General features: G+C 60.5%; 3 protein-coding genes across 9 annotated transcripts in view; 2 read left to right on the top strand and 1 right to left on the bottom strand.

Annotated features, from left to right (window-relative positions):
- The first annotated feature begins 451 nt into the window (after positions 1-451).
- GLTP (glycolipid transfer protein) lies at positions 452-3,267 on the top strand. The gene is made up of 5 exons (XM_063415935.1): positions 452-691; positions 1,352-1,413; positions 1,588-1,721; positions 2,215-2,365; positions 2,499-3,267. Exons 1-5 carry the CDS (start codon positions 589-591, stop codon positions 2,679-2,681), a joined length of 633 nt encoding a protein of 210 aa, XP_063272005.1. The 5' UTR covers positions 452-588; the 3' UTR covers positions 2,682-3,267.
- A 368-nt stretch (positions 3,268-3,635) lies between these two features.
- TRPV4 (transient receptor potential cation channel subfamily V member 4) lies at positions 3,636-12,229 on the top strand. 6 transcript variants are annotated; one of them, XM_063415958.1, is made up of 17 exons: positions 3,690-3,745; positions 4,514-4,659; positions 6,067-6,511; positions 7,469-7,641; positions 7,799-7,951; positions 8,092-8,232; positions 8,321-8,619; positions 9,067-9,246; positions 9,333-9,491; positions 9,605-9,697; positions 9,861-9,934; positions 10,019-10,184; positions 10,375-10,441; positions 10,671-10,984; positions 11,116-11,243; positions 11,451-11,572; positions 11,681-12,229. In XM_063415958.1, exons 3-17 carry the CDS (start codon positions 6,147-6,149, stop codon positions 11,821-11,823), a joined length of 2,577 nt encoding a protein of 858 aa, XP_063272028.1. In that variant the 5' UTR covers positions 3,690-3,745; positions 4,514-4,659; positions 6,067-6,146; the 3' UTR covers positions 11,824-12,229. The 6 variants fall into 6 exon arrangements, 5 of the variants coding, with proteins under 5 accessions (XP_063272027.1, XP_063272028.1, XP_063272029.1 ...); XM_063415957.1 differs by lacking the exon at positions 4,514-4,659 and having other exon boundaries at positions 3,636-3,745; XM_063415959.1 differs by lacking the exon at positions 3,690-3,745 and having other exon boundaries at positions 3,765-4,586.
- Positions 12,230-15,285: 3,056 nt separating this feature from the next.
- FAM222A (family with sequence similarity 222 member A) overlaps positions 15,286-25,240 on the bottom strand; it is a 29,371-nt gene continuing 19,416 nt past the window's right edge. Inside the window, exon 2 of one of the 2 annotated variants that reach the window (XM_063416040.1) lies at positions 15,286-18,445. In XM_063416040.1, coding sequence (XP_063272110.1) covers positions 17,238-18,445 — 1,208 coding nt within the window. In that variant the 3' untranslated portion in view covers positions 15,286-17,237. The remainder of the gene's footprint in view (positions 18,446-25,240) is intronic. The other variant, XM_063416039.1, reaches the window with a different exon arrangement.

Genomic DNA, 25,240 nt, shown 5'->3' with positions numbered 1-25,240 from the left:
CCGCCTTGTATCCGCACCCGCCCCGCCAGCACCGATCGCTATCGCCCCACGACCTGTTTTTCCGGAATAACCGGTAAAAAGACCGTACTTGGGGCCCTGTCACCGGCAAGTCCGCTCCCCACGCAGCGGACGGGCTGGGCCCCCCTCCGCTCCCACCCCTTCTTCACCTCTCTGTGTCCCCGCTCGGTGTCATTTTCCCACCCAACCCCTCACTGAGGTGTTTCATCACTCCCGCACGTTGAGGTTTGTTTTCCATCTGTTCCCTATAAAATATTTATGTCCCGTGAATAATTAACGCCGGCCCGCCTGGCGCTCGGAACGCGCTCGGGGCAGCGCGGGGTCCTGGGCACCGCCAGGCCCCGCGTCTGAGGGGGCGGTGGGGGCGTGGCCTCCTCATTGGGCTACACGCCCCGCCCCCGCCGCTCCGACCAATGGCTGCGCATCGGCCGTACGGGAGGTGCTCAGCCATTGGTCGGAGCGGCGGGGGGCGGAGCGTGGCGTGGGCTCGCTGCCGGGTCGGCCCCCGCTGCCCTCAGAGCCCCCTCAGCCGGGGAGCGGTGAGGGGGAAAGGGGGTGACTACGCCGGTCATGGCGCTGCTGCTGGAACACGAGTTCAAGCCGCTGCCGGCTGATAAGCAGATCGAGACTTTGCCCTTCCTGGAGGCCGTGGCGCACCTGCCGCCTTTCTTCGGTGAGACCGGGGTGGCCGGGGCTGGGAGATGCGGGCTGGGACCAGGCCTGCTGCGGGCTCAGCCGCTCCGGGTTGCCCCCTCTCCAGTTCTGGGTGGTGACGCCCCTACCTGATCCAGGGCTCAGGCCAGGCTTGCCTGCGCTGCCGGGGCCAGGGTTGCATCACGATCCTGTCAAACCTGCCGAGCAGCCCCGTTGGGAAGCATCCTGCCGTCCCCCGGAGCTCCCCGTCCAGAGGCATCGCCCGGGACAGGCGCTGCCATCCCACCCGTGGATCCCACCCCGTGTCGGGACATGGGTGGGTGTCGGCGTGGCCGCCCTCGTGGCACAATGTGCCCGCTGCTCTCCACAATGTCAGCTATTGTGTGGCGGCTCGGTGGCAGCCCCGGAAGGGCAGGACGTGGGGCTGCCTGCCTGCGGACGGGCAGTGTCTGGTGCCGGTCAGGCTGTTCCAGGACGTTCTGCCAGGGATGTGTTCTGGAGCCAGGGGGATTGCAGGTCACTGGTGGGGCTGCTTAGGGCTGTGGTGTCCCCTTTTCTAGTCTCACTGGCTTATCTCAGTGCCCGAGCTGTGCTTAAAGTGAAATCTGTTGGTTATGGGAAGTCTGTGGTTTCCCCTGTGTCACCAAAGTCTAACTGTCCTCCTTCCCTGTCTCCGCAGATTGCCTGGGGACTCCCATTGTCTACTCGCCAGTCAAAGCAGACCTGACTGGAAATATCAAGGTAGGAAGGGACTCAGGAGGGCTCAGAGAGGAGAGTCTCTGGGGAGAGATGCTGTGGGACTGGAGGCTTTTCTTCCCACGGGGACTTTGAGCTCAGCCGTGGCTCATCCGGCCACAAGTTTATTTCTGCCCAAAGTCCCTGCTCCCGGGAGCCAACCCCTTTTTCTGCCCTCAGAAAATCCGGGCGGTTTATGACTCCAACCCTGCCAAGTTCAAAACACTGCAGAACATCCTGGAGGTGGAGAAGGAGCTGCATGGCTCGGCCTGGCCCAAGACAGGCGCGACGCTGGCGCTGATGTGGTTGAAAAGGTGACTCACGGCGTCGGGAGCTGTGTCCGGACGTGTGGGGAGGTGGAGGACACCAAATGGAGGCTGAGTGTGCTGGGCTGGACCCTGTGGGCTGGGGCTGGGCAGCGTGGGGTGCTGTGTTTGGGGAGCACAGACCCCTCCTCAAATCTGCCCTCTGGGAATGCACAGGGGAACTCAGCCTCAGAGCATGAGCCCACAAATTGGACAGGTCAGGACCCTGCAGTGCCTGGAGGATCCATGGGGCTGCACCTGACCCTGCCCAGCTCAGCCCTCAGCCCCAGCTGGTGGTTCCATCCTGCCCTGGACCCCATGTCCTGCCCTGGGGGCTCCATCCAGCCCTTCTCTCTCTCTTCCCTGGATGGACATAGGGACAGGCACCAGCTCTGTCAGAGGGGTGCACTGCTGGAACTGTGGGTTTCTGGGGTGCTTCCAGTCTGGAAGCTGGGAAACACCGCCCACTTCCCTGAGCCCAACATCTCTGCTCTTCTCCCAGGGGTCTGAAATTCATTCTGGTGTTGCTGCAGAGCATCTCTGATGGCGAGAGGGATGAGGAGCATCCCAACCTCATCCGAGTGAACGCCCTGAAGGCTTACGAGATTGCACTGAAGAAATACCACGGCTGGATGCTGCAGAAGCTCTTCACGGTGAGCATTCCCCCCTCTCCAAGCATCCAACCATCATCTACTGTTCACCCCACAGTCTTGGCACATGGGAACAACCCAACCCATGGTCTCTGTTGGGTTTGTGGGAGTCAAACACCCTCTCCCTGTTTTATAGGGCTCAATCTACGCTCTTCCCTACAAATCCGATTTGCTGAAGGCCTTGGAGAAGGGTAAAGAAGTCAAGGAAGAGGAAAGCATAGAAAAAATCCACCAGTTTCTCACAAGGGTCACTCCAATCCTGGATGCAATTTATGAGATGTACACGAAGATGAACGCTGAGCTGAGCTACAAAGCCTAAAGCTGGCACAGGACTGGCACAGATTAAATAACGTGTGATGGGTGTTACCTATGTCTTCATCACTGAGGCAGCTGGGGCGGCTCCCAGCTCTCCGGTGAATTCAATTCCTGTCTGGATCTGCAGTGGATAACGTCTTTTCTAACCAAAAAAAATAATATCATTAACTTTCTAATTAAGAATACGGCAATAAAACAATTGTGGGTGTCACCCTCGGATTTCCCAAGAGGAAGAACAAGCGTTGCTAATCCCAACTCTTGGATTCCAGTCTTCAGTGGGGCAGGGAATGAAGTGTCCTGCTGATGCATGAAGTGGCACTCGGACTGTGCCTGGAACCCACCGACGGGCACCTCGTGTTGATTGGCACTGGATTGCCCGGAATGATGCCCGTGGTGGAGGAGCTGATGACTTTCCTGGGCGACCCCAACTCCTGCAGTGCTGGAGTGGGATCGAGCCCCTCCGCCGGGATTCGGAAACCAGGGACTGTCCCCGCGGTGTTTGCGGTGCCTTATGAGCCCCCCTCGCCTCCCGAGCCCCGGCGGGAGCAGCAATTAATAAAAACTGACAGTACCCGTGGCTGGGAGCCTCATTTGGGGCTGTTCGTGGGGGCTGTGTCCGGAAGGGTGTTTAGGGAAGGTGTTTTGGGGCTGTTCCTGGCAGGGCTGCTTTGGGTAGGGAGATTTGGGATTTTTTTCCTTAGTGGAGCTGTTTTCAGGAGGGCTTTGAGGAGGGTGTTCTGGAGCTGTTCCTGGGAGGCTGTTTTGAAGCTGTGTCCTGGAGGGGAGTGTTTTTGGGAGGGTTTTTGGAGCTGTTCTTTGGGAGGGCTGTGTCAGAGACCTTCTTCCTGTGGGCTTATTTTTTTAAAGGTATTTTGGGGTTGTTCCTTGTGCGGTGTTCCCGAGGGACTGCCCCGGGCCGCGGGGGCGGGGGCCGATCCCGAGGGCGGGTCCCGGTGCCGCCTCCGCCGCTGGAGCCGGGGCCGGGGCGGGGAGGGGCCGCTCTGGGGACCGGCCCCGGGCGACTCGGCGGCGCCGGAGCCTACGGGACTTTCCACGGGACCTTTGGCGGTACGGAGCCGGGGGAGCGGGCAACGGGGGTGCACGACCGGGAGAGGGACGGGCCGGGACACGGACCGGGGCTGGATGGAGCCTCCCGTGGGGGGACATGGAAACTGGGGCAGGATGGAGCTCTCTGGGCAGCACACGGGGATGGGGGCAGGATGGAGACCCCAGGTGAGGCCGGGGTCCAGGGCTGAGCTGAGCAGGGCCAGGTGGACCCTTATGGATGCCTCGGTGCTGTCCGGACAGCGTGGGGACTCATGATCTGAGACTGAGGTGCCGGGTGGGTTCCCAGACCTTGAGGAGGGGGCTCCCACCGGCTCCGACCCCCCCGTGCTGCCCACACCGAGCTCTGGCTGTTGCCGAGGTGAGCACGGGCCCAGCAGTGCAGTGAGGATGATTTTGGGAAGCAGCTGCACGGCTGCGGATGAGCATTTCCGACAAGAACCCGCTGTGGTTTCAGTGATTCACTCCCATCGGATCACCCTTTGATGGCATGGCACACCCTCCCTGCCGCCCACCCATCCATGTCCCCGCACCTCCCGGTGTTGGTGACAGCGTCCGTGCTCCCGTGGTGGGCTGGAGCGGGCATGGACTGGGGACACTGGTCCAACTGGGAGGTTCCTTGATGGGAAGCTGGGAAGAGGTGGGAGCACAGGTGGGGTTTGTGTTGGATGCAAGAGCTGTGCCTTGACTCATTAATTCCATGAGGTGAGGAAGTCTGAAAAATCCAAACCCAAATAACTAACGGGCCAAATCAAACCCCTTTCCTGGCAGTGCCCGGGCTGACGGCACCAGCCCTGAGTCCCTCATTTCCCACACAAGCTTCGGTCCCGGCCGGTGACAGCAGGTGTGTGACAGCCCGTGCCGTGTCCAGGTTTTCCCTACAGCTGCACTTTTCCAGGTCCCAGCAGTTTGAACAGGTCAGGTGCTCCGTCCCCATTCCCAGCCCGCAGGGTCCGTGTGCTTGGCAATTCCCTCTTCTCCGTGGTCCAAGGTCAAACCGGCCGTGCGGGGGCCCGTGTTTGCGTGGGATCGGGATGTGGGACCTGCGGGCTTTGGCAGGTGCTTGTGGAATTTCGTGCAGAGATGGGGATGGCAGGAAGGTCAGCAAAGAGAAGAAACTCTCAGCTCTGAGTCCCCCAGGGCTGCACTGTCCTTTCTGGGTGTCCCCCAGGGCTGCCCTGTCCCCCAGGGTTACACTCCCAAATGAGTGTACCCCACGGCTGCACTGGCCCTTCTGGTTGCCCCTGGAGGCTGCACCAGCCCCACTGGGTGTCTCTCAGGGTGGCACGGAGAAGGGGCTGCTGCCTGAACCCCCTCCCTGTCGCTGCAGGGTTTTGGGGCAGCTTGTCACCCTCACCCCCCAGGGGAGCACCGCGTGGCTGCCAGGACCCGCTGCCTCATTCGAGCCTTTTCCCCGGCTGTGCTGCCCTCCCGACAGGGCCCAGCCTGCCACTGTGGCTTGTCGCACAGAGCTTCAGCCCAGCACTAAATGACACGTTTCCCGCTGGTTTTTTCTGTCCCGGGAAGGCTGAGCTCCCCGCAGGCGGGAGCTGCGCTGAGCCCTAACGCTGCTCGGTGTCGCCGGAGGGTTTTGGTGGAAAGCGGGGCTGGGGGAGTGCCTGAGGTCAATCACCTGTCCGTGTCCTGGACGTGGCGGGCAGGACGCGGTGACACGGCACAGTGCTCTGCTGGCCGCGCTGATGGCACGTATCTCCTTCTCCACGTCCCTCCGGGCAACCTAAACCCGTCATTTCTTGTCCCAGCGCTGCTCCTGCCCTCCCGCGGGCTGCAGCCCCTCCCCGTGCCGCTCCCGTCCCCTCCCGGTGCCCAGATCCGCGTCCCACCGAGCCCCCCTGGATCGTGGAACATCAGCAGCAGCCCTGGCCCCGCTCCCAGCCCTGCTGCGGTGGCAGCTCCTGCTGCCTCTGGGCGCTTCCCTGGCCGCTTCCTTGGATGTGGGGAGTATCCCAAGGAATGTTTTCTTTCCTTGGGCGGCAGATCGCAGCGCACAGGGTCTGCTCTGTGCCCTGTCCTGGGCTGCACCCCGGCTGACCGCAGCGGGGCCGGGCTCGCCCTCGCCCAGCACGGCAGCGCCGCAGCCGGAGGGGCCCCCGCAGACGTGAGGGGTCCCCGCAGCGGGGAGGTGGGTGCCGAGGAGAGCCGGGACGAGGCAGGACCGTCCGGGACACTCTGAGCTACAGAAGGTCCCGCCGGCCCCAACCCCACAGGGTGGGTGTGGGACCTGTCCCGCCGCGGGGCTCGGTGCCCCCGGGGAGAGGACGGGGAGGGACTTTTGGGGGTGACACGCGGTTTTCCTCTGCCAGGTCTCCTGCTCTCGTGGAAGGAGCCGGGGGTCACAGCCAGGCAGGCAGGTCAGTCGTGCCCGTCCCTCCGGGCAGGGACCATGGCAGACCCCGAAGACGCCCCGCGCGATGCCGGGGAGGGCACGGGGGAGGACGGCTCCCTCCAGAACGAATCCTTCCCGCTCTCCTCTCTGGCCAACCTGTTCGAGAGCGAGGACACCCCGAGCCTCGCCGAGGCAGCCCGGGGTCCCCCCGGGGCCGGGGATGGAAAGCAAAACCTCCGCATGAAATTCCACGGGGCCTTTCGGAAAGGCGCCCCGAAGCCCATGGAGCTGCTGGAGGCCACCATCTACGAGTCCCCCGTGGTCCCCGCGCCCAAGAAAGCCCCCATGGATTCCCTCTTCGACTACGGCACCTACCGCCACCACCCCAGCGAGAACAAGCGCTGGCGCAGGAGGATCGCGGAGTGAGTACGGGACCCCCGCGCCCCCCGGTGCGGCGGAGGGTGCTGGGGTGGGGGCACCCCGGTGGGGATGTTCAGTAGCCGGGGACGCGGGCAGACCTTCGAGCGGCACTTTGGGGTGGTTTGGGCAGAGGCGCTGCGCACAGGGAGCAGCTCCCAGCGGCAGCGCTGGGCTGTGCCATGCCGGGGTGGGGGTCCGCAGCCCCCGGTACGGCGGGGCCGGGAGCGCGCTCCCCTTCCCCCTTACGGGTGCCATGAAAGAGGCTCTGTGCGCCCGGCCGCTCCCCTGGCCGGTGCGGCCGTCTGGCTGCGGCATGAAAAGGCTTTTCAGGAGAGCCTCCGCCCTGCCCGCGCCAGGAAACCGGAGCCGGGGGGGCAGCCCGCGGCCGGACGCACAATGCCCCTCTGTGCCGGGCACCTGGGGCGGCCCGCCAGTGTCCCCACCCAGGGGTGCAACCGGCTTAGGAGAGCGGGATGTTGTCCCGTGGAGGTGGGTGGAGGGGGCCAGGATGCCCCATGAGCCCTCAGACTGGACGTCCCCGGCTGGGACAGCCGCCGTCCGTCCTGCCCTCATTCCCGGTGCCCTCATTCCCGGTGCCCGGAGCTGACCGGTGCCTCCATTCCCGGCTCCCGGAGCTGTCTCCAGTCCATCCCCCCCTGCTGCCGACTGCTCCGACCGGTCTGGCTTCACCCGTGGTGCCGGAGCGTGACCAAGCCCTCGGCTTGTCCCTCCCGGGGGCCACAGCTGGGGGCCCCAAGCGCTGCAGCCCCTGGGTGGGAGCTGGCGAGGCACTGGGAGCACTGGGCTGCAGTGGGTGGGGAGGCTGTCCTGGCCTCACAGGTGACCCCAGCCGGGAGGTGTCCCCACGTGCCTGTCCCCAGTGACCCTCAAGCTCGTTGCACAGGTGCGGGAAGCCGAGGCAGCGGCTCCTGTTCCCAGCGCTGGGCTTTCTCCCGCAGGAAGCAGCCGCCGGCCGCCAAGGGGCCGGCTCCCGACCCGCCCCCAGTCCTCAAGGTCTTCAACAGGCCCATCCTCTTCGACATCGTCTCCCGGGGCTCCCCGGCCGGCCTGGATGGGCTCCTCTCCTTCCTGCTCACCCACAAGAAGCGCCTCACAGACGAGGAGTTCCGAGGTGAGGACCTGGCTGTTCCTTGCCCTGGTGCCAGGGCTGTGCCGGGAGCACTGGCGATCCCCGTGCTCCTGCGGGGTGGGGATGCACAGCTCTGGCGTGGGGAGCCGGGGGCCTGAGGGCTTTGCCCTGGCCCCCCCTCAGCACCCTCCACTCGCAGAGCCCTCCACGGGAAAGACCTGCCTGCCCAAAGCCCTGCTCAACCTGAGCGGGGGCAAGAACGACACCATCCCCGTCCTCCTGGACATTGCCGAGAAGACGGGGAACATGCGGGAGTTCATCAACTCGCCCTTCAGGGACGTCTACTACCGAGGTGGGGGGCGTGGGGCCGCTGCTGGGACCCACGGGGGACACTGGGGTGGTCCAGGAACCAGAGAGGGGACCTGGGGAGGGACCTGGGACACGGGGGATGTCCCTTGGCCAGGCAGTGGCTGACGGGCGGTGGTGCCGCAGGTCAGACAGCCTTGCACATCGCCATCGAGCGCCGCTGCAAGCACTACGTGGAGCTGCTGGTGGAGAAGGGAGCAGACGTCCATGCCCAGGCCCGTGGCCGCTTCTTCCAGCCCAAGAGCGAGGGCGGCTACTTCTACTTCGGTGAGCAGGGAGGGAGCCGGGGGGCTGCACCCCAAGATGTCCCCGTGGCAGGGAAGGGGTGACAGGAGCCCCGCTGTGGTCCCCGCAGGTGAGCTGCCCCTCTCGCTGGCCGCCTGCACCAACCAGCCGCACATCGTGCACTACCTGACGGAGAACGGGCACAAGCAGGCGGACCTGCGGCGCCAGGACTCCCGCGGCAACACCGTGCTGCACGCCCTGGTGGCCATCGCTGACAACACCCGCGAGAACACCAAGTTTGTCACCAAGATGTACGACCTGCTCCTCGTCAAGTGCGCCAAGCTCTTCCCCGACACCAACCTGGAGGCCCTGCTCAACAACGACGGCCTGTCCCCGCTCATGATGGCAGCCAAGACCGGCAAGATCGGGGTACGGTGTCCCCCCGTGTTGGGGGACGTCTCCCTGCCATCCCCACTGAGCCCTGTCACACTCAGTGCATGCACGGCTTCTCTCTGCAGATGCTGGTGGAAACCTGGATGTGCAGCCCATTAACTTGGCTAATTAACACCCCTTTGCATTCTGGCCCTTTCCTGATTAACTCCAGACCCTCACACAGCCCATCTTCTCCCCCGACCTGCCCTTGGCCTCTGGTGGGGCAGGCAAGGGAGTCACCAAAAATGCAAAATCTGCAGCATCCTGGAGGGCTGCGATAACCTCTTTGCATCACCCCAGAGCACTTGGGAGCATCCTGAGCCCACTGGGGTGCAGGGAGTGGGTCGGGGGATGCACCCAGGATGGGGTGGGAGGAGGGCAGGGTGCCCCAAGCAGGTGGGGCCAGGTCTGTGGGTAGCAGTCCTCCCTCCCTCCCTCCGGCAGATCTTCCAGCACATCATCCGGCGGGAGATCACGGACGAGGACGTCCGGCACCTCTCCCGGAAATTCAAGGACTGGGCGTACGGCCCCGTCTACTCCTCCCTCTACGACCTCTCCTCGCTGGACACCTGCGGGGAGGAGGTGTCCGTGCTGGAGATCCTCGTCTATAACAGCAAGATCGAGGTGTGCCACGGGCTGGGGGGTGCTGGGAGGGGCCTGGAGGGGACACGGTGGCCCTGTCCCCTCTGTCAGCACCCACATCCCACCAGAACCGCCATGAGATGCTGGCCGTGGAGCCCATCAACGAGCTGCTGAGGGACAAGTGGCGCAAGTTTGGGGCTGTCTCCTTCTACATCAGCGTGGTCTCCTACCTCAGCGCCATGATCATCTTCACCCTCGTCGCCTACTACCGCCCCATGGAAGGGCCCGTGAGTCCCCACGCTGGCACAGCCCCACGGGGCAGCCCTGCCTCGCAGGGGGGTCTGGCAGGGCTCTGTCCCAGGGGATGGGGCAGCAGCTCAGCTCTGTCCTCTCCCCGCAGCCGCCCTACCCCTACACCAGCACTGCTGACTACCTGCGCCTGGCCGGGGAGATCATCACCCTCCTCACTGGAATCCTCTTCTTCTGCACAAACGTCAGTGTGGCGAGGCAGGGGGTGCTCCCGTGGGACCACTGAACTCTTTGGGGTCTCCAGGGGTGACAGTCTCATCTCCTGAGGCATGCACCACTGCCACAGTGGCCCCAGACACGGGGACCCTGCCACTTGAGACCCTCCAACCTCTGCCTGTCTCCCACAGATCAAAGACCTGTTCATGAAGAAGTGCCCAGGTGTGAACTCCTTCTTCATAGATGGCTCCTTCCAGCTGCTCTAGTACGTGGGGAACCCCCAGGCCACCACAAGTCACCACATCCCCTGTGCCTGTGGGTGCAGGCTCTGACCCCAGCTCTCCTCCAGCTTCATCTACTCGGTGTTGGTGATTGTCACGGCGGGGCTGTACCTGGGTGGCATCGAGGCCTACCTGGCTGTCATGGTCTTTGCGCTGGTCCTGGGCTGGATGAACGCCCTGTACTTCACCCGGGGGCTCAAGCTGACAGGGACCTACAGCATCATGATCCAGAAGGTCTGGTGGGGTCCTGGGTCTTGTCTTTCTCCAGGGGTGATCCTCCTGTGGAAGTGCAGTTCCTCCAGGCTTTGTGAAGGGTTCCTGTGGCTCTCCACTGCCCTGCTCCCAGCCCAGCCGTGCTGGCGGCGCAGCTTGGGAATGATGCTGTGGTCCATCCACCCCTCACCCTGCTCTCCATCACTTTCAGATCCTCTTCAAAGACTTGTTCCGCTTCCTCCTGGTCTACCTGCTCTTCATGATCGGCTACGCATCAGGTAAGCAGCCATGTCCCCTGGCTGGGGGAAGAACAAGCCCTGTGGCTCAGCATGGCTGGGCAGGGGGCTGCAGACCCCCAGCTCCATCCCACCTGCCCACAGGCTCAGCCTTTGCCTCCTCCCGTGGTGGAGAGGGTCTCAGCCAGCATGGAGCCACACTGGGGCCCACTGTGGGTCCTGCCCTTGCCATTGCCCCTGCAGACTCTCTGTCCCTGTCCCTTCTCCCCAGCCCTGGTGTCCCTCCTCAACCCGTGTCCCAGCAGTGAGTCCTGCAGCGAGAAGTCCAACTGCACCGTGCCCACCTACCCATCCTGCCGGGACAGCCAGACCTTCAGCACCTTCCTGCTCGACCTCTTCAAGCTCACCATCGGCATGGGCGACCTGGAGATGCTCGAGAGCGCCAAGTACCCCGGCGTCTTCATCATCCTCCTTGTCACCTACATCATCCTCACCTTTGTGCTCCTCCTCAACATGCTCATCGCCCTCATGGGCGAGACTGTGGGCCAAGTCTCCAAGGAGAGCAAACACATCTGGAAACTGCAGGTACCACCCTGGGGGCAGCGGGACAGGGGCTCCAGGGGCTGCCTGTGCCTGGGGGGCTGCAGCATCGAGGCATCCCGAGCTCCACGGGCAAGGCACCTCCATGCTGGAGCAGTCCCTGGTGTCCCTGGCAGTGGGCCACCACCATCCTGGACATCGAGCGCTCCTTCCCGGTGTTCCTGCGGAAAGCTTTCCGCTCAGGGGAGATGGTCACGGTGGGGAAGGGCACGGACGGCACCCCTGACCGCCGCTGGTGCTTCAGGTAAAGGTGGGCGCCCTCGGAGGCTGGGGGACACCTGAGCCTCCCCCACCAGAGCCGGCAGCATTTTGGGGGGCTAGCACCCTGCACTCGTTTGCTGGGTGCTTTGCACTGCTCTGGAGGCAGCTGGCACTGCTGGTGGGTGCTGGAGCTCCCACCCTGGCTCTCGGGTGCTCTGTGCAGCCCCTGCAGGCCTGACCTTCCCCACAGGGTGGACGAGGTGAACTGGTCCCACTGGAACCAGAACCTGGGCATTATCAGTGAAGACCCGGGCAAGAGCGACACATACCAGTACTACGGCTTCTCCCACACCGTGGGCCGGCTGCGAAGAGGTGAGCGCCGTGCTGTGGGCTGGGACCATCCCTCAGGATGCTCTGATGAGCCCCAGGAGCAGATCTGGGAGCCGGGGGAGCTCTGCACATCTCCCACCCTCTCCACAGATCGGTGGTCGACGGTGGTGCCGCGCGTGGTGGAGCTGAACAAGAGCTGCCCGCCGGAGGAGGTGGTGGTGCCCCTGGGGGCCATGGGCACGGCGGAGCCGCGGGAGCGGCGGCACGGCCATGCCCCGAGCTCCCCGCTCTAGCACGGCAGCACCGGCAGCCGATGGACTCTGCCTGGGCCCCCGAGCGGCTCCGGAATCACGGCTGAGCGGGATGGTGCTTGTCTGCTCCTCAGGGATTCGCTCTGTCCCTCCAGCGGGCGCTGTCCCGGCGGGTGTCCAGCCTGGATGGGGGTTCTGGCCGCGCCCCAGCGGTGCCGTCGGTCTCGGCTCTCACAGGCGAGCTCCAGTGCCACCGCTTCACTTGGCAGTGCCGGGGCCACAACTGTGCCATGCCGGGAGCCTCGGCCCGCCCAGGGCTGGGCAGCGCAGCCCCTGGCTCCGCCAAGGCCAATGGGTTTTTTGCCACAGAGTTTTGCACAAGATTTATACGATCTATTTATTTAGTAATAAAGACTGACCCGCCACCGCCGCCTCCTCCTGGCACTGAGTGATTCCGGAGGGGAGAGCCGGGCAGCCGGCAGGGCCCGGGCAGGGATGGAGGAGCTGCCTGCTCCCCGGCTGTGCCGTGCCAAACCGTGCCGAGCCACGCCGTGCCTTTGGGCATGCTCACCTGTCATGCTGAGCTCAGGTGCAGTGCAGGTTACGATGCACAGGTGCAGTGCAGGTTACGATGCACAAGTGCGGTACATGGATACGATGCACAGGTGCGGTGCAGGGATGCGGTGCACAGGTGCGGTGCAGGTTACGATGCACAGGTGCTGTACACAGTTACGATGCACAGGTGCGGGGCAGGGATGCCGTGCACGGCCGCAGTGCGAGGCCGCTCCACCGGAGGGCAGCACACACCGCGCGATGCGGGACCGGCGCCGGCGGGCGCGGAGAGCCCGGGCCCGGCCTGACCCCGCACCCCGAGCGCGGGGCTGGGGCCGCCACCGGGCCGGGGGAAAACCGGTGCTCCGTATCCCATCCCCATCGCTCCCGTACGCCATCCCCTCCCGCCTCTAGCCCATCCCCATGTGTCCCCATCCCATTCCCGTCCTCACCCCATCCCATCCATCACCCCTCTGTAACTCCTTTCCTCCTCATCCTCCCAGCCACCTGCAGTGGGCAGCGTTCCTTTGACACCTGGACGTTGTGCAGGTGTGAAGGAGCGCTCTGGGTGGGCACCAGTGGCATGGTGACACGGTGACACTGGCAGAGACCCTGGCCAAGGTCCTGGGGACAGCCCAGCTCTCTCAGCAAACGCTTTAGCAGCAGAGGGGACACTTCATCTTCCAAGTTGATGAGTCGCCGTCAGCGTTAACGGCACCGTCTCCGTTTAAATGTGATTTACATACATCTCTCATATTGTGGTTTAAGTATTTCCCCAGGGTGAGGGATGAATATGTTTCATTATCGCTCCTTGGGAGAGGCGGAGGTGGCAGCTCCTGCTTCATAATCGAATGAGGAGCTGAGCTGCTCCATTTCTAGGCTGGTTTTTGGGTGAAAACAATAATCTTGGCTTTCACCCGACTGCATGGCCACAAGTCCACAGTGGCCAGTCCTGGCTGGGGGGCCCTGGAACAGGACTCAGCCACCCAAAGTCCCAGAGGTGGGCTCAGCACCGTGGCTGTCCACAGCTCCAGCACCAGAGATGGGATTTTCCAGTAAAATGAGATATAAACCAATTTTCTCTCCTCCCCTGCAGATCTTGATGCCCCAAAGCCAAGAGGCCACATATCAGTGGGCTTAAAAAAGATTGAGGGAGTGGGAAGGGCAGCTGTCACCAAGCCCCTGCAGCATCACTGCACCCTGCAGTGGCTCTGTGAGGACAGGGACACCACAGCCACCATGGTGAACATCCCAGCACAGGAGGCCTCTGCCACCTTCAGGGATTGATTTTGGCCCTTTTACCCCCTGCTCACCAAGTCTTGAGCTGTTTCACCCTCAGCTGTGGTGATGGGGGCACCCTGGGGGCCGGTGAACGGGGGGTGCTCAGCCATGGCCCCCTCCCGCCCCTCCCTGCACCGCCCTGCCAGCGATGACAAACCCAACAAAGGGAAGAGAAAAGCACTTGTCACCCAGAATGCGGAGCGTGGAAGCAAATTTATTTTTAGATAAATCTAAAGCTTAATTTGTGAAGCTAATATCAATCAAAATGAGAGATGGGTTTTTTTAAGTCCTTTTGCAGCCGTGCAATTTATACTGCCTGTCTCTCCTCCTCGCTCCCAAACAGCTAAGGCGGCCGCTAAGTTTAATATCAGCCTCATGCACACCTGCCTTAGAAATTTGTGTTATTATTGGTATTATTATTGGTATTAATTGAATAGGAAGATATTTGTGGGCCAGAAGCTGCATCATTTCCTTCAGTGTATTCCCACAGCACTCATGGGTGCTGAGCTCCATGGAATGGGAGGGCAATGGGTTGTGGTGTCCTCATCCTCAGTGCTGAGATGTACCTCAGGTGTCCCTGTCCCACCTCCCACAGGTGTCTGTGCACATTTTGGGTCCCCACGTGCTCACCTGCACCTGCCAGAGCTGGCACTGCGGCAGCCCTGGCTGGAGGCAGGTGCCCACCAAGGAGGGACCCATTTATTTTGCATTCCACAGCTGAAGCCTCCCCGTGCCCAGCAGAATCCTCCTCCCGAGGAGCGATCCGAAGGGGGAATTAACCTGCTAAATAATAAAAACCCCCGCACACCTCCTAATGAAATGTAATGACTTGGAGACCTGCAAGATGGATCGCGCCGTCGCTCCCAGCCACTCGCCCTGATTTATGGCGAGCTGGGAAATCTGATGGAGGCAGCGCTAATGAATCCTCCTCCCACGGGCACTGCTGACGGAGCAAAGTTTCTCCTGGAGCCCCCAGCACGGCTCTGTGCACCCCAGCATTTGTAGAGTCCCCCCTCTGGTGCGGGAGGATCCCCAAGGAGGGGCTGCCCTGCACAGAGGGACCCCCAGCAGCCCCGCTGTGCTCCAGCCTCACATTCCTTTGATGTGGCACCTTTTTAAATCTGAGCAAAGATCTTCCTCCAGACTAATTTTAACACTCAGGCAGGCAGTGGCACCCCCCACCCCATCGGTAACATTAACCTCTGTGAAAATTCCCTTTTGTCCCAATTTCTCTTTGTTCCCTGGCTCGGCTGTCATGCCGCTCGCTGCTGGTGACGGAGCGGTCCCCTCCCGGTGTGCCATAAACACCGGAGGAGCCACGCACACCATCGTGGTGAGTGAGCACACGAGAGTCATGGAGCTGCCAGCCCCGGCCTCAGCCACAGCCATGGGGCAGCTCCAGGCACGTGGCTGTGTCCCCATCACCATCCCTGTCCTTGTCCCCATTCCCATTCTCATCCCATCCCATCCCATCCCATCCCATCCCATCCCATCCCATCCCATCCCATCCCATCCCATCCCATCCCATCCCATCCCATCCCATCCCATCCCATCCCATCCCATCCCATCCCATCCCATCCCATCCCATCCCATCCCTGTACCCTCTTGGTCACGCACAGAACGCTGCTGAGCCTCTGCCACCCTCAGTCCCCTCCCTGGCTGGGGTAAGGCCACGCCGTGTGTCCCACTGTGGGACACAGAGGCCTGGGAGATGCATCCACACCCGGGAGCTGTTTGGGATTCAGTACCATTATCCTGGTGCCACTGACCCATTGCTGCTGCTGGGCAGAGTGGGGAGGGTGGATTTAAGAGTGACAGGGCCACTGGAGAGCCCCCATCCCACCTGGGCACCAGGAATGCCCCTGCCATGGGGAAACCCAGCGGGGAACTGGGTGTGGGTGACAGATGGCAGCAGAGATGCCACTCCCTGAGCCGGTGACGGGATGGGGACACAATGCCTGGCCCCAGCACCCATTGCCCTGCACGGGACAGGCGTCCCACGGGTGCACATGAGGCCACAGCCCTAATCCCAGGGATTTGTCCCATGTGCTGCCCCTTGGGTGTGAGGCAGAGGCTGGTGCTGGCCGGATTAATGGCTCAGCATTGTTAACAGGTTATTTATGGGTGCTCCCCTATGCCCTAAAAATCTCCTGGAGCAAGGAGGGGTGTCCCGGCTCTGGGGGAGCCCAGGGGAGGCCACAGCAAAGCAAAGAGACTCCAGAGCACACATCCAGCGAGATCCTGGTTTTACTTTGGGAAAAACACCATCCGGACACACGGCTTGAGGGTTTTGTGTTGGTTTTTTTTTCTTTTTTTTTTTTTTTCTTTTTGTTTTCTCATTTTTAAAACAATATAGTGCAGCCAGCACTTCTCACAGTAGAATATAATGGTCAATTTTAGTATAAAAAAAAAACATTCTCAGAGATTTGTAAATGCACTTAGTGCTTGAACAGGCTTTCAGGGATACAGTACCTCTTTTCCGAGCACAATCACCTTGGGTTTCATCGGGATATTATTCTTCTTTTACCTTTAAACATCAAAACACTTTGTATTTCGTGGTGAGGAGCCTTTTGTAAATGAACAAATCTATTAAACACAGAATTACACAGAGTGAATAACGGACCATAATGAGCATTTTGGAATTGTTTGGGTTTTTTTTTTTTTTTAAAAAAAAAAAAAAAGAGAAAAAAAAGGAGGTATGTGAGCACCCTGGTACCGCGACCCAGAACCAAGGTAGAACTGAGAGTAAGAGGGAAAATAAAACAGCCTGGAAGTGTGAGAGCCAGGGGGTTCCCGGGAGAAAGGGGCTGAGGGGGTCCCAAACCTCCTGGTTGAGTGGGGAGAGGCGCCGTGGCCACTGTGGGGCCGGGCGAGAGGAGGAGGATGAGGAGGAAGAGGGGTGGGAGGAGACTCTGTAGCAGCCAACACGTAGATGTACAGCCTAGTCAACTAAAAAAAAAAAAAAATTAAAAAAAAAGAAAAATCTGTTCAAGTTTTCAAGTGTTTTTTCTTAAATAGCCTCCAGACTGTCCCCAGTTATTAGCTTTAATCAAAGCAGTGCAAGTTACGGACTTCAGCTACAGGTCAGGCGCCAGCTCCCTGTGGCCACGCACCGGCCGGCTGGGACCGGCCACCACGGGGCTGGCACTGGCCACCACGGAGCCTCCCGGCCACTGCCGTGCCAGGACCGGCCACTGTAGAGCCTCCTGGACAGCTGCCAGGTCAGCACTGGCCACCACGGAGCCTCTTGGCCACACACTGGGCTGGGACCCACCCCGGAGCCTCCCGGCCGGCCACGACACCGGGCTCTGCCCCGCTCTGGGCACCGCCAGCGCAGCAGAGCCTCCCCTCCCTGGATAGCAGCAACTCGTAGCAATTCCCTGTTCACATTCGTGGAGATAAAATGATTTCTGAGCTATATAGACAAGCGGTCCTTCGGCTTCCAGCTGGTCGCGGGCGTGTCCGGTCTGGGGACCCCGGTGCAAGGCCAGTGTCCCCGGAGCCCTTTCGGCAGCCGACCCCGCGTCCCCCTCCCCGTCCCCCCGCCCTCGCTGCCGCGGTCCGGTACCGGCGGCTCGCGCCAAAGTCCTCGCCCTGGGTTTGGGAAGAGCAGCATCCGTCCCTTATCTGTAGACGGGCAGGCGGATGTGGGCGTGCTGGTGGTCCAAGAGCCTTGGCACAGACACGGTCTCGTAGCCCTTGCCCAGCATCTGCTCCTTGATGCAGGGCGGGTGGATGTCGTTGATGAGATACTCCAGGGACTGGAGGCTGCTGCTGAGGATGGAGGTATTGCAGAGGCTCTTGCTGGGCAGCCCCTCGGCCGGGGGCACCCCCAGCTCGCGGGGCGCGGCCCCCAGCTCGGGTGGGTTGTAACAGTCGCTGTTGGGGGTCACCAGGATGCTGTTCCAGGGGGGAGCGAAGTACTGCCCCACCGCAAAGTTGCCGTGCATGCAGTTCAAGGGGGACGAGCTCACCTTGTCGGCCGCGCCGCCCAGGCCGTAGGGCCGCGAGGCGCCCGCGCACGTCTCGGGGGATTTGCTGAGGGCCCCCCCGCCGCCGCTGCCCCCGCTGTACATTCGCAGGTGCTGCTGCTGCTGCTTCTGCTGCCACACCAGGTAGTCCATGCCCTCGGGGTAAACGCCCGCCTTGGGCCCCAGGGTGGCTGCAGGGTTGGAGCCCAGCGCCAGCTCGGCGCCCTTGCGGCACTCGGGCAGGACGGTGCCGCCGTAGCCGGGGCCGAAGGCGCCGTGCTTGGCCGGGCTGGGGTGCGCGGCCACCACGGCCGGGCAGCCGGGCTGGGCACCCTGCGCCTGGCACTGCTGATTGATCTGGTAGATGATGCTCTGGATGGAGGGCAGGTTGGAGGGCGGCAGGGCCAGGCTCCTGCCCGCCAGCGGCAGCACCGAGGCCGCCACCGTCACGTTGGGGGGCACGGGACCCTCCAGCTGTTTCTGGCCGCCGTGGTAGCTCAGCTGCCCGGCGCAGGAGGGACCTTGAGCTAAAGTGCTTGAGGCGGGGTAGGGAGCGACGCCCACCTGGGCGGGAGAGAGCTTAGTCCGCTTCCCCTCCGAGTTCTTCACCACGCTTTTGCCGGAGGCTTTGACGATGGCCAGCAGCCCCTGGTAGCCGCCGGCGTGCAGGGGGTAGGGGCTGTACCGCTGCCCCGTGGTGTCGTAGCCGTTCACCGTCCGGTTAAGGTGCTTGTGCTGGGGGACCCTGATGTTGGTGGGGAAGATCTTGATGGTCAGCGGGCTGTTGGCCACCTTCTGTGCGTACGCGTCCAGCTCGGCGGGGCTGGGGTAGCGCGGGGAATGCATGGGGGCCGCCTCGCCTGCAGGAATAAAACCTGGGGTGAATCCAGAGCCACCAGGATGAGGGGACCCAGCAGCCCAGCACCGTCCTCCCCCCGCCGGATCCCACCCGCTCCCGGCGGAAAACCAGGTCACGGCACCGAGCTGTCCCCTCCCTCTGACAGGAGTCACTTGTAAGTGGCCTAAAATAAACTCGGTGTGGAGAATGGAAATGTCACTTTACCCAACGGGGGAATCTTTCTCTGAGATTGGATTTAAACTACATTATACAAGCAATTTCATGGGTGCTTTGCGCTGCTACGAGAACCTCACCAAAAATGGAAAAGCATTGCATTTACCAGCCATAAATCAGCAGTTCCTATAATGAGCACAAAAATGTCACTTTTATGCAATTTTACAGATGAACAAAACTGGTGAAATTAACTGTGGTAACCTACTGGAGTCAGCAAAAGCCACTGCAGAAAAAAAAAATTATATATGTATATAGTTTTGTTCCTTTCAAACTCTTTCCTGAGCAAGTTTCTGCCATTCTGGTGTGAAAACTCATTTGTCGTTCCCATTATACTTTCATTTGGAGTTTATCTTGAGTATCCAATGAGCCACCAACTGTGAAAATGATTAAATCTACAAAATCTATCTAATAGATGGAATAAATTAGGTGTTTAAAATCTCCACACACACTCACACACAGGCACATGCACGTACACATCGGCACATGGGAACGATGTTCCCAGACAGTTCCCAAAATTCCCAGCCCTGCCAAGGGATGCCTGTGGCACACTGGGAATGTCAGACCTGGTGCCTGCCCAGAGGAAGGTTTTGCAAGGGAGAGATGCTAAAATTGGGAGGTTTGGAGATGCCCAACCTTCCCAGGCAGTGCAGCCCCTCAATACCTGGAGCACTCTGGATCAGCAACCCCTGATGCCACCACAACCTGGGTGACAAAGTCACCATGAAAGAGCTGCACCTCTGGGCACATTCCACATCCCCTATGAAGTGATTGCCAGTCCCAATCCCTCTCTGAGTGACATTTCCGTGGCTGTGACGTGCCCGGATGAACCAGGCGTTGCTTAAAACCAGGATTCAGCAGGAGGGATGCTCTGGAATCTGTGACTCTCCACATCACCCCCTCTCCCAGCAGCAGAGGGGGGACACAGCAGCGAGGCTGTGGCTGCTCTCCACGCTCCCCCTGCTCTCCCTCCACGGGTGCTCTCCGTGCTCTCCATCAGTGCAGTAATTGCCCGGGCAGGACGCAGTGCCTGCGCCAGCCATTGCTCCCATTAAGCTGATGTTATGGGCTTTTTACAGGTGTCTTTAAATAGACATTGTTATTAACGAGTGTATTAAGCCAATTAAAACCAGCGCCTTTGAGGAGGATTTAACGGAGCTGCAGGAACACAGGAGGAACAGCACCAGCAGCTCCCTCTGGCAGGACACGTGAGGACGTGTGGCACCAGGACATGCCAGGCCCTGACCCTCCGGCCTCTGGGGAGCTCCTGCAGAGCCAGCAGGGCAGTGAGGGCACACTGAGGGGGCATGGTGGGCATGGGCACCCCCCAAGCCAGAGGGTGCAGGGGGCTGAGAATGGGACCCCTCTGCCCAGAGGCACGACATGGCATGGCACAGCATGGAATGGCATGGCATGGAATGTCACAGCATGGAATGGCACAGCACGCACATCTGCATTCCCCTTCATGCCAGCACCACTGTCCTTGGAGGTGGCAGCATCGTGAATACTCAATTAACATGACACTAATTAGCTGGTGACACTTGCAGAATCCCTAATGAGCCCATCCCGTGGAAATGTTTTCTGAGGAAAAATATTAAAAAACCAAGGGGCTGTGGCAGGAGGGAGGGAAGGAGGTGGTGTCACCTGTGGTGTCACCAGTTCCCCGATGGGGATAACCAAAACCCTGTCCCCAAGCACTGGGGCTACAGGTGACACTTTAGGGGTGGCCCCGTGCCGTGGGGTGACCCGAGCCTGGCCGGGAGTGTCCCACCCACCAGCCCCCGCTGCCTTTGCTGCCTCTTTGCCCCAGCTGGGTGGGATGTGCCAAGCCAGCCACTGGGTGTGTTGTCACATCTCAGGGTGACACTGCGCCCCCGCCGGGAGAATCACAGAGCGGTGGCTTTGCTCTCCCCGGCAGCTCCCGGCACGGCGCCGCCGCTCCCCGCAGGAATCGCTGCTTTTCCAGCCGCCTGGAATGAGATGCAAACTCGCCCAAGCCACCAGCGGGCGCAGCCGGCCCTGACACGGCCACTGCTATTTGTCCTCCGTGTCCATCTCATCTCAAACTCGGAGCCAGGGATGCACAGGGATCCACCGGCTGCTGGCACAGCCATCACCACCATCCCTAAACCCATCACTTCCCATCCCTAAACCCATCACTTCCCATCCCTAAACCCATCACTTGCCATCCCTAAACCCATCACTTCCCATCCCTACACCCATCACTTCCCATCCCTAAACCCATCACTTGCCATCCTTAAACCCAGCCCAGCCACTGTCACCGACCAGCCCCTTCTCCCAGATGTTTCCCTGCCTCCCAGTTCCCTCCCTCCCTGGCATTCCCATGGGATGTGTCCTGCACACCCCCCCCTTTCCAGATCCCCCTCCCTCTCTGACCTGCTCTATTTTTCCAGCCTGCACTCAATAACAGCTAAATAATTGAATCTGCTCAGCAGCCAAAGATTTGGTTTGAATTTTATTGGAATTTTAAATTGTTTTGTTTCTTCAGTATTTTATTACTGTAAATGGAAAATGCATCGCCCGCAGTAATAATCCGATGGCTTTTTATATTACTCTGAGCTTCTGCTTGGAGCATTATTGGAAAGCCAGGCAGAGAGGAGACCCCGGCTAATGGCAGCACGGGCTTATGAGATTAGGCCTCCAGCTAAACAACTTTTTACTTTAGCAAATTGGCCACCAAACCCAGTCCCAGACACAGATGTAAATCCCAGACCCCGCTGGGGCTGTGGTCCGGAATAAATCTCTGCTCATGGAGCAGCCTGGAGCAGCAGGATGAGGCAAAATGTCTGACAAGGACCAGGGATGGCTGCAGGAAGGGTGGGAGAGGTGGGAGAAACCTCTCCCAAAAGCCTCCTCAAACGTGCCCACCCGCTGCCAGCATCACTCACGTCCCCCACATCCCCGGCATCCCCCACATCCCCCTCACACCCAGCATTCCCTGCATCTCCCAAATCCCCCACATTTACAGTGTCCCTTGCATCCCTCGGCATTCCTCCCATCCCTGGTGTCCCCCACACCATGCCCGGCTGCAGCCACAGCCCACAAGGTCTAGGAAAAATAAAAGAAGAGGGGAAGAAAGGAGGGAAGGGAAGCTAACCAAGGTCTGCTTGGTTAAAGCAGTTGTGGGATCAAAATGGCACCAGGAAGGATGCCCAGGGCCAGGAAGGAGAGGAATGATGCTCAGGACCAGGAATGATGCTCAGTACTGGGAAGGATGTTCAGGATCAGGAAGAATGTTTAGAACCAGGAAGGACAGAGTGGATGGATCCTCACTGTCAGGAAGGTTGCTCAGTACTGGGAAGGATGCCCAGGACCAGGAAGGACAGGATGGGCACTCAGCACACAGAAGGAAGCTCCACTCAGCTCCCACAGCCCTGTGTGTCCCCCAGGCTGGTGCTGGAACATCCCTGGCTGAGTTCCCTCTTCCCTGGAGGAGGATCAGCACGGGCACCAACAATTTAATTCCCAGTCCATGAGACTCCACTGCCTGACAGCTGCCCAGCTCTGGAAGGGGATGGGGAGCAGGATGTTTGGGTGCACAGAGGAAACAATTTGGGGATCAGCACCAGCAGCACCACAGCCCTGAGCAAGGACTCCTCAGGGATAAGCCAAGTGGGAATGTGGCAGGACACGGCACCTCACTGGTTAACAGCAGCACGAGAGAAACGTGCTGCTCCCTCCTTCCCCCTCCCCACTCCTTCCGAGATAAGATGGGACAATCCTTATTTTTACACATCGAAGGCGCTACAATATTTTGCAATAAATGAAAGAAGTAATCTCGGCAGGGAATCTTTATAAAGCCGCCGAAGGCGACGTGTGGCTGGGAGCTTCCCAGCGCCGGGGATGTGCCTCGCCTTCCCCGCCGTGGTCCCAAAGGAAAACGCTTTTCACCCCTTTCTCAGATGGGAAAAAAAAAAGCTGCGATGGAGGGCTCGGCCCCAAAAAGCAGCTCAAGGAAAGCATCTGTCTTCACGTGGTCTCACTGGCACATTCACCCCGGGAAGGGGCATTTCCCTGGAGCACTGAGCATCCTACCCATGCTCATCCTCCCTGCTCATTCTCACCCTCCATCCCTGTCCTGCCCTGCCTCCCTTCCAGAACAGCAATGGCATTTCCAGCCCTGAGCTCCTGGTTTGTTCCTGCCCAGCCTCTCTGAGCCGGCAGGGCAGAAAGGCAGCAATTAGGCAGGATTTTTAATTGGCACAGGGGCAGAAGGGTGGGAAGGGGAGCGATGCCGGGCAGAGGCAGGAGCACACTGGGGACCTGAGCAGCAGTGCCAATGGCTCTTATTAAAAAATAATAGTGCTGCAGCCTCCAAATGAATTAAATTCTGTGAGAGCAGAGAGCTCGTCCCCAGCTTTGGGACCAGGATCCCTGTTCCCCTTGCAGCAAGGCAATCCCGATGCCTTCAAAGCTTCAAAAAGCATCAAAAATCCCCTTTTTCTCTGCCTGCCACACTGGGAACAGATTTTGTAAGAGCTAAACCCTAAATATTTGCAAAACACTTGGAAGAAACCTCAATATTTGGAAAACACTTGGAAGAAAACAAACAAAAGCTGCTACATTTAACAAATCAAGACAGTCCTTCAAGTTTTGGGTCTGTGCCCCAAGCAGCAAAGCTGCCTGGCAGGATCTGGCTGCCCTGGGGGACAGAGCCTGGCACAGCTGGCACGTGGACCCAAGGGCAGGGCAGATTCCAGGGGGTCCCAGATGGAGGTGGAGGGTGGCTGGGGGATGCTGCCCTGCCCAGACCAGGGTCACCAATGGGTGGGCATGGGGGGGCTGTGTGTGTGGGGTCACCCGTGGTTTTTGGGTGCTGCTGGGCAGGGGGGCCACTGTGCCCCCAGCTCCGTGAAGATTGGGCAGCTGCCACATCCTGCGGCCCTCCCACCTTGTGCCAGCAGCGGTTTCTATGGTGACAGTGTCCCCAGGATGGGTGGCGCAGAGGCCACCGTGCCTCTGCCGATGCCGTGGGGGTCCCTGCTCCTCCCCAGACTGAAGGGACAGCACCACTCGTGACCAGCACTCTGCTCTGTCCCCAAACCCTCTGCATCCCCCACTGCGGGACCCCCCGGCCCCGGCGTGGAGCATCCCCGGTGCCGGGAGCCGAGACAAACACGCCCCGGCTCCGTGGGGCTTAAATTAAAGCAACTACAGCAATAACAGCGGGAGAAATCCATCTGAATAAACGTAGGTGGCAAACCCCGCGCGGCAGCGCCGGAATCTGCAAAGACAACAAAATTCATGACAAAGCACAAAGGGAAGCGCCGGGCTCGCCGTCCCCAGATATTCATCCGTTAGCACGTTCTCTTTTTAGGCTGACATGTCATTTCAGACGGGCCTTTCTTCCTCCCCTTTCTTCTCCCCCTCGTCGCGCGCGGCTCTGCCGAGGCGGCTGCTGAATTGGATCACCTCGGGGCGAGCACTTTATTATCTGCAGTCAAAGCGTCACCACAAATACCCGTCTACACACACACGTGTCACTTCCCATTTGTCTCCTGCACGAGGTATTGGCGCGGCACCGGCACCGCGCTCTGTGCCACGCTGGCCACCGGTGCCACCCCAAAGCCATCCTGATGCTGCCCCAGTGTCAGCCCAGTGCCACCCCAAAGCCATCCTGATACTGGTTCCAGTGTCAGCCCAGTGCCACCCCAAAGCCATCCTGATACTGGTTCCAGTGTCAGCCCAGTGCCGCCCCAAAGCCATCCTGATACTGCCCCAGTGTCAGCCCAGTGCCGCCCCAAAGCCATCCTGATACTGCCCCAGTGTCAGCCCAGTGCCACCCCAAAGCCATCCTGATACTGCCCCAATGTCAGCCCAGTGCCACCCCAAAGCCATCCTGATGCTGCCCTAGTGCTGCCCTGATGCCACCCTCACGATATTCAAATGCCACCTCAGCACCACCAGAGTGATGCTGCCACAGTACTGTCCTAATGTCACCTACATGTCACCCAAGCACAGCCTTGAGGACGCCCCAACACAACTGCCACCTCAGTGCCACCTAACTGAAACCAAGAGAGCCCTAAAGCCACCCCAAAGGCACCCTGAGGTCACCCCAACACAGCCAGCACCCCAATGCCAGCCCAGCGCTGTCCCAGTGCCACCTTTCAGAACCCTGATGCCATCCTGGTGCCACTTCACCACAGAGCCTCCAAAGGACCCCGGGACCAGGAGGGGACCCCACCACCTCTGTGGGCCCTGAGCTCATCCCAGCTCCCCCCAGCCCCTCTGCTCACTCATCCACAGCCAATTAATATTTGAATTAATTTAAGACACGGGTTCTGCACCTGCCGAGGGGAGCAGGGTGGGCACCCCCAAAGCAGGGTGCCCCATCCTGGTGTCTGCCGTGCCCAGGAACCTGCTCTGTGACCAAGGGACCATCACAATCCTGGAAAGTTTGGACACAAACCAAACCTTCTTGTGGGCTGCACCACTGCCAGCCAAGCCCACCCCAAATCCAAGGCTCTGACCTGGCAGGAGATGGGCTCTGAGCAGCCCCACCTCACCCTCCATCCCCACACATGACCGATGGGAAAAGTGTTTTTGCAGCAATTCCTGGCAGGAA

The sequence above is a fragment of the Prinia subflava genome, chromosome 19 (assembly GCF_021018805.1).
Source record: "Prinia subflava isolate CZ2003 ecotype Zambia chromosome 19, Cam_Psub_1.2, whole genome shotgun sequence".
NCBI classification, from domain to species: domain Eukaryota; kingdom Metazoa; phylum Chordata; class Aves; order Passeriformes; family Cisticolidae; genus Prinia; species Prinia subflava.
The sequence above is the reverse complement of the archived record's forward strand: the minus strand, read 5'-3'. Positions and strand labels throughout refer to the sequence as shown.

Excerpts from the sequence above, each read along its gene's own strand:
- GLTP (XM_063415935.1), top strand. The coding sequence starts at position 589 with ATGGCGCTGCTGCTGGAACACGAGTTCAAGCCGCTGCCGGCTGATAAG. Across the intron at positions 1,722-2,214 it reads GCGCTGATGTGGTTGAAAAG|GGGTCTGAAATTCATTCTGG; the intron begins GTGACTCACGGC and ends CTCTTCTCCCAG. Across the intron at positions 2,366-2,498 it reads TGCTGCAGAAGCTCTTCACG|GGCTCAATCTACGCTCTTCC; the intron begins GTGAGCATTCCC and ends CCTGTTTTATAG.
- TRPV4 (XM_063415957.1), top strand. The coding sequence starts at position 6,147 with ATGGCAGACCCCGAAGACGCCCCGCGCGATGCCGGGGAGGGCACGGGG. Across the intron at positions 8,620-9,066 it reads CCAAGACCGGCAAGATCGGG|ATCTTCCAGCACATCATCCG; the intron begins GTACGGTGTCCC and ends TCCCTCCGGCAG. Across the intron at positions 9,247-9,332 it reads TCTATAACAGCAAGATCGAG|AACCGCCATGAGATGCTGGC; the intron begins GTGTGCCACGGG and ends ACATCCCACCAG.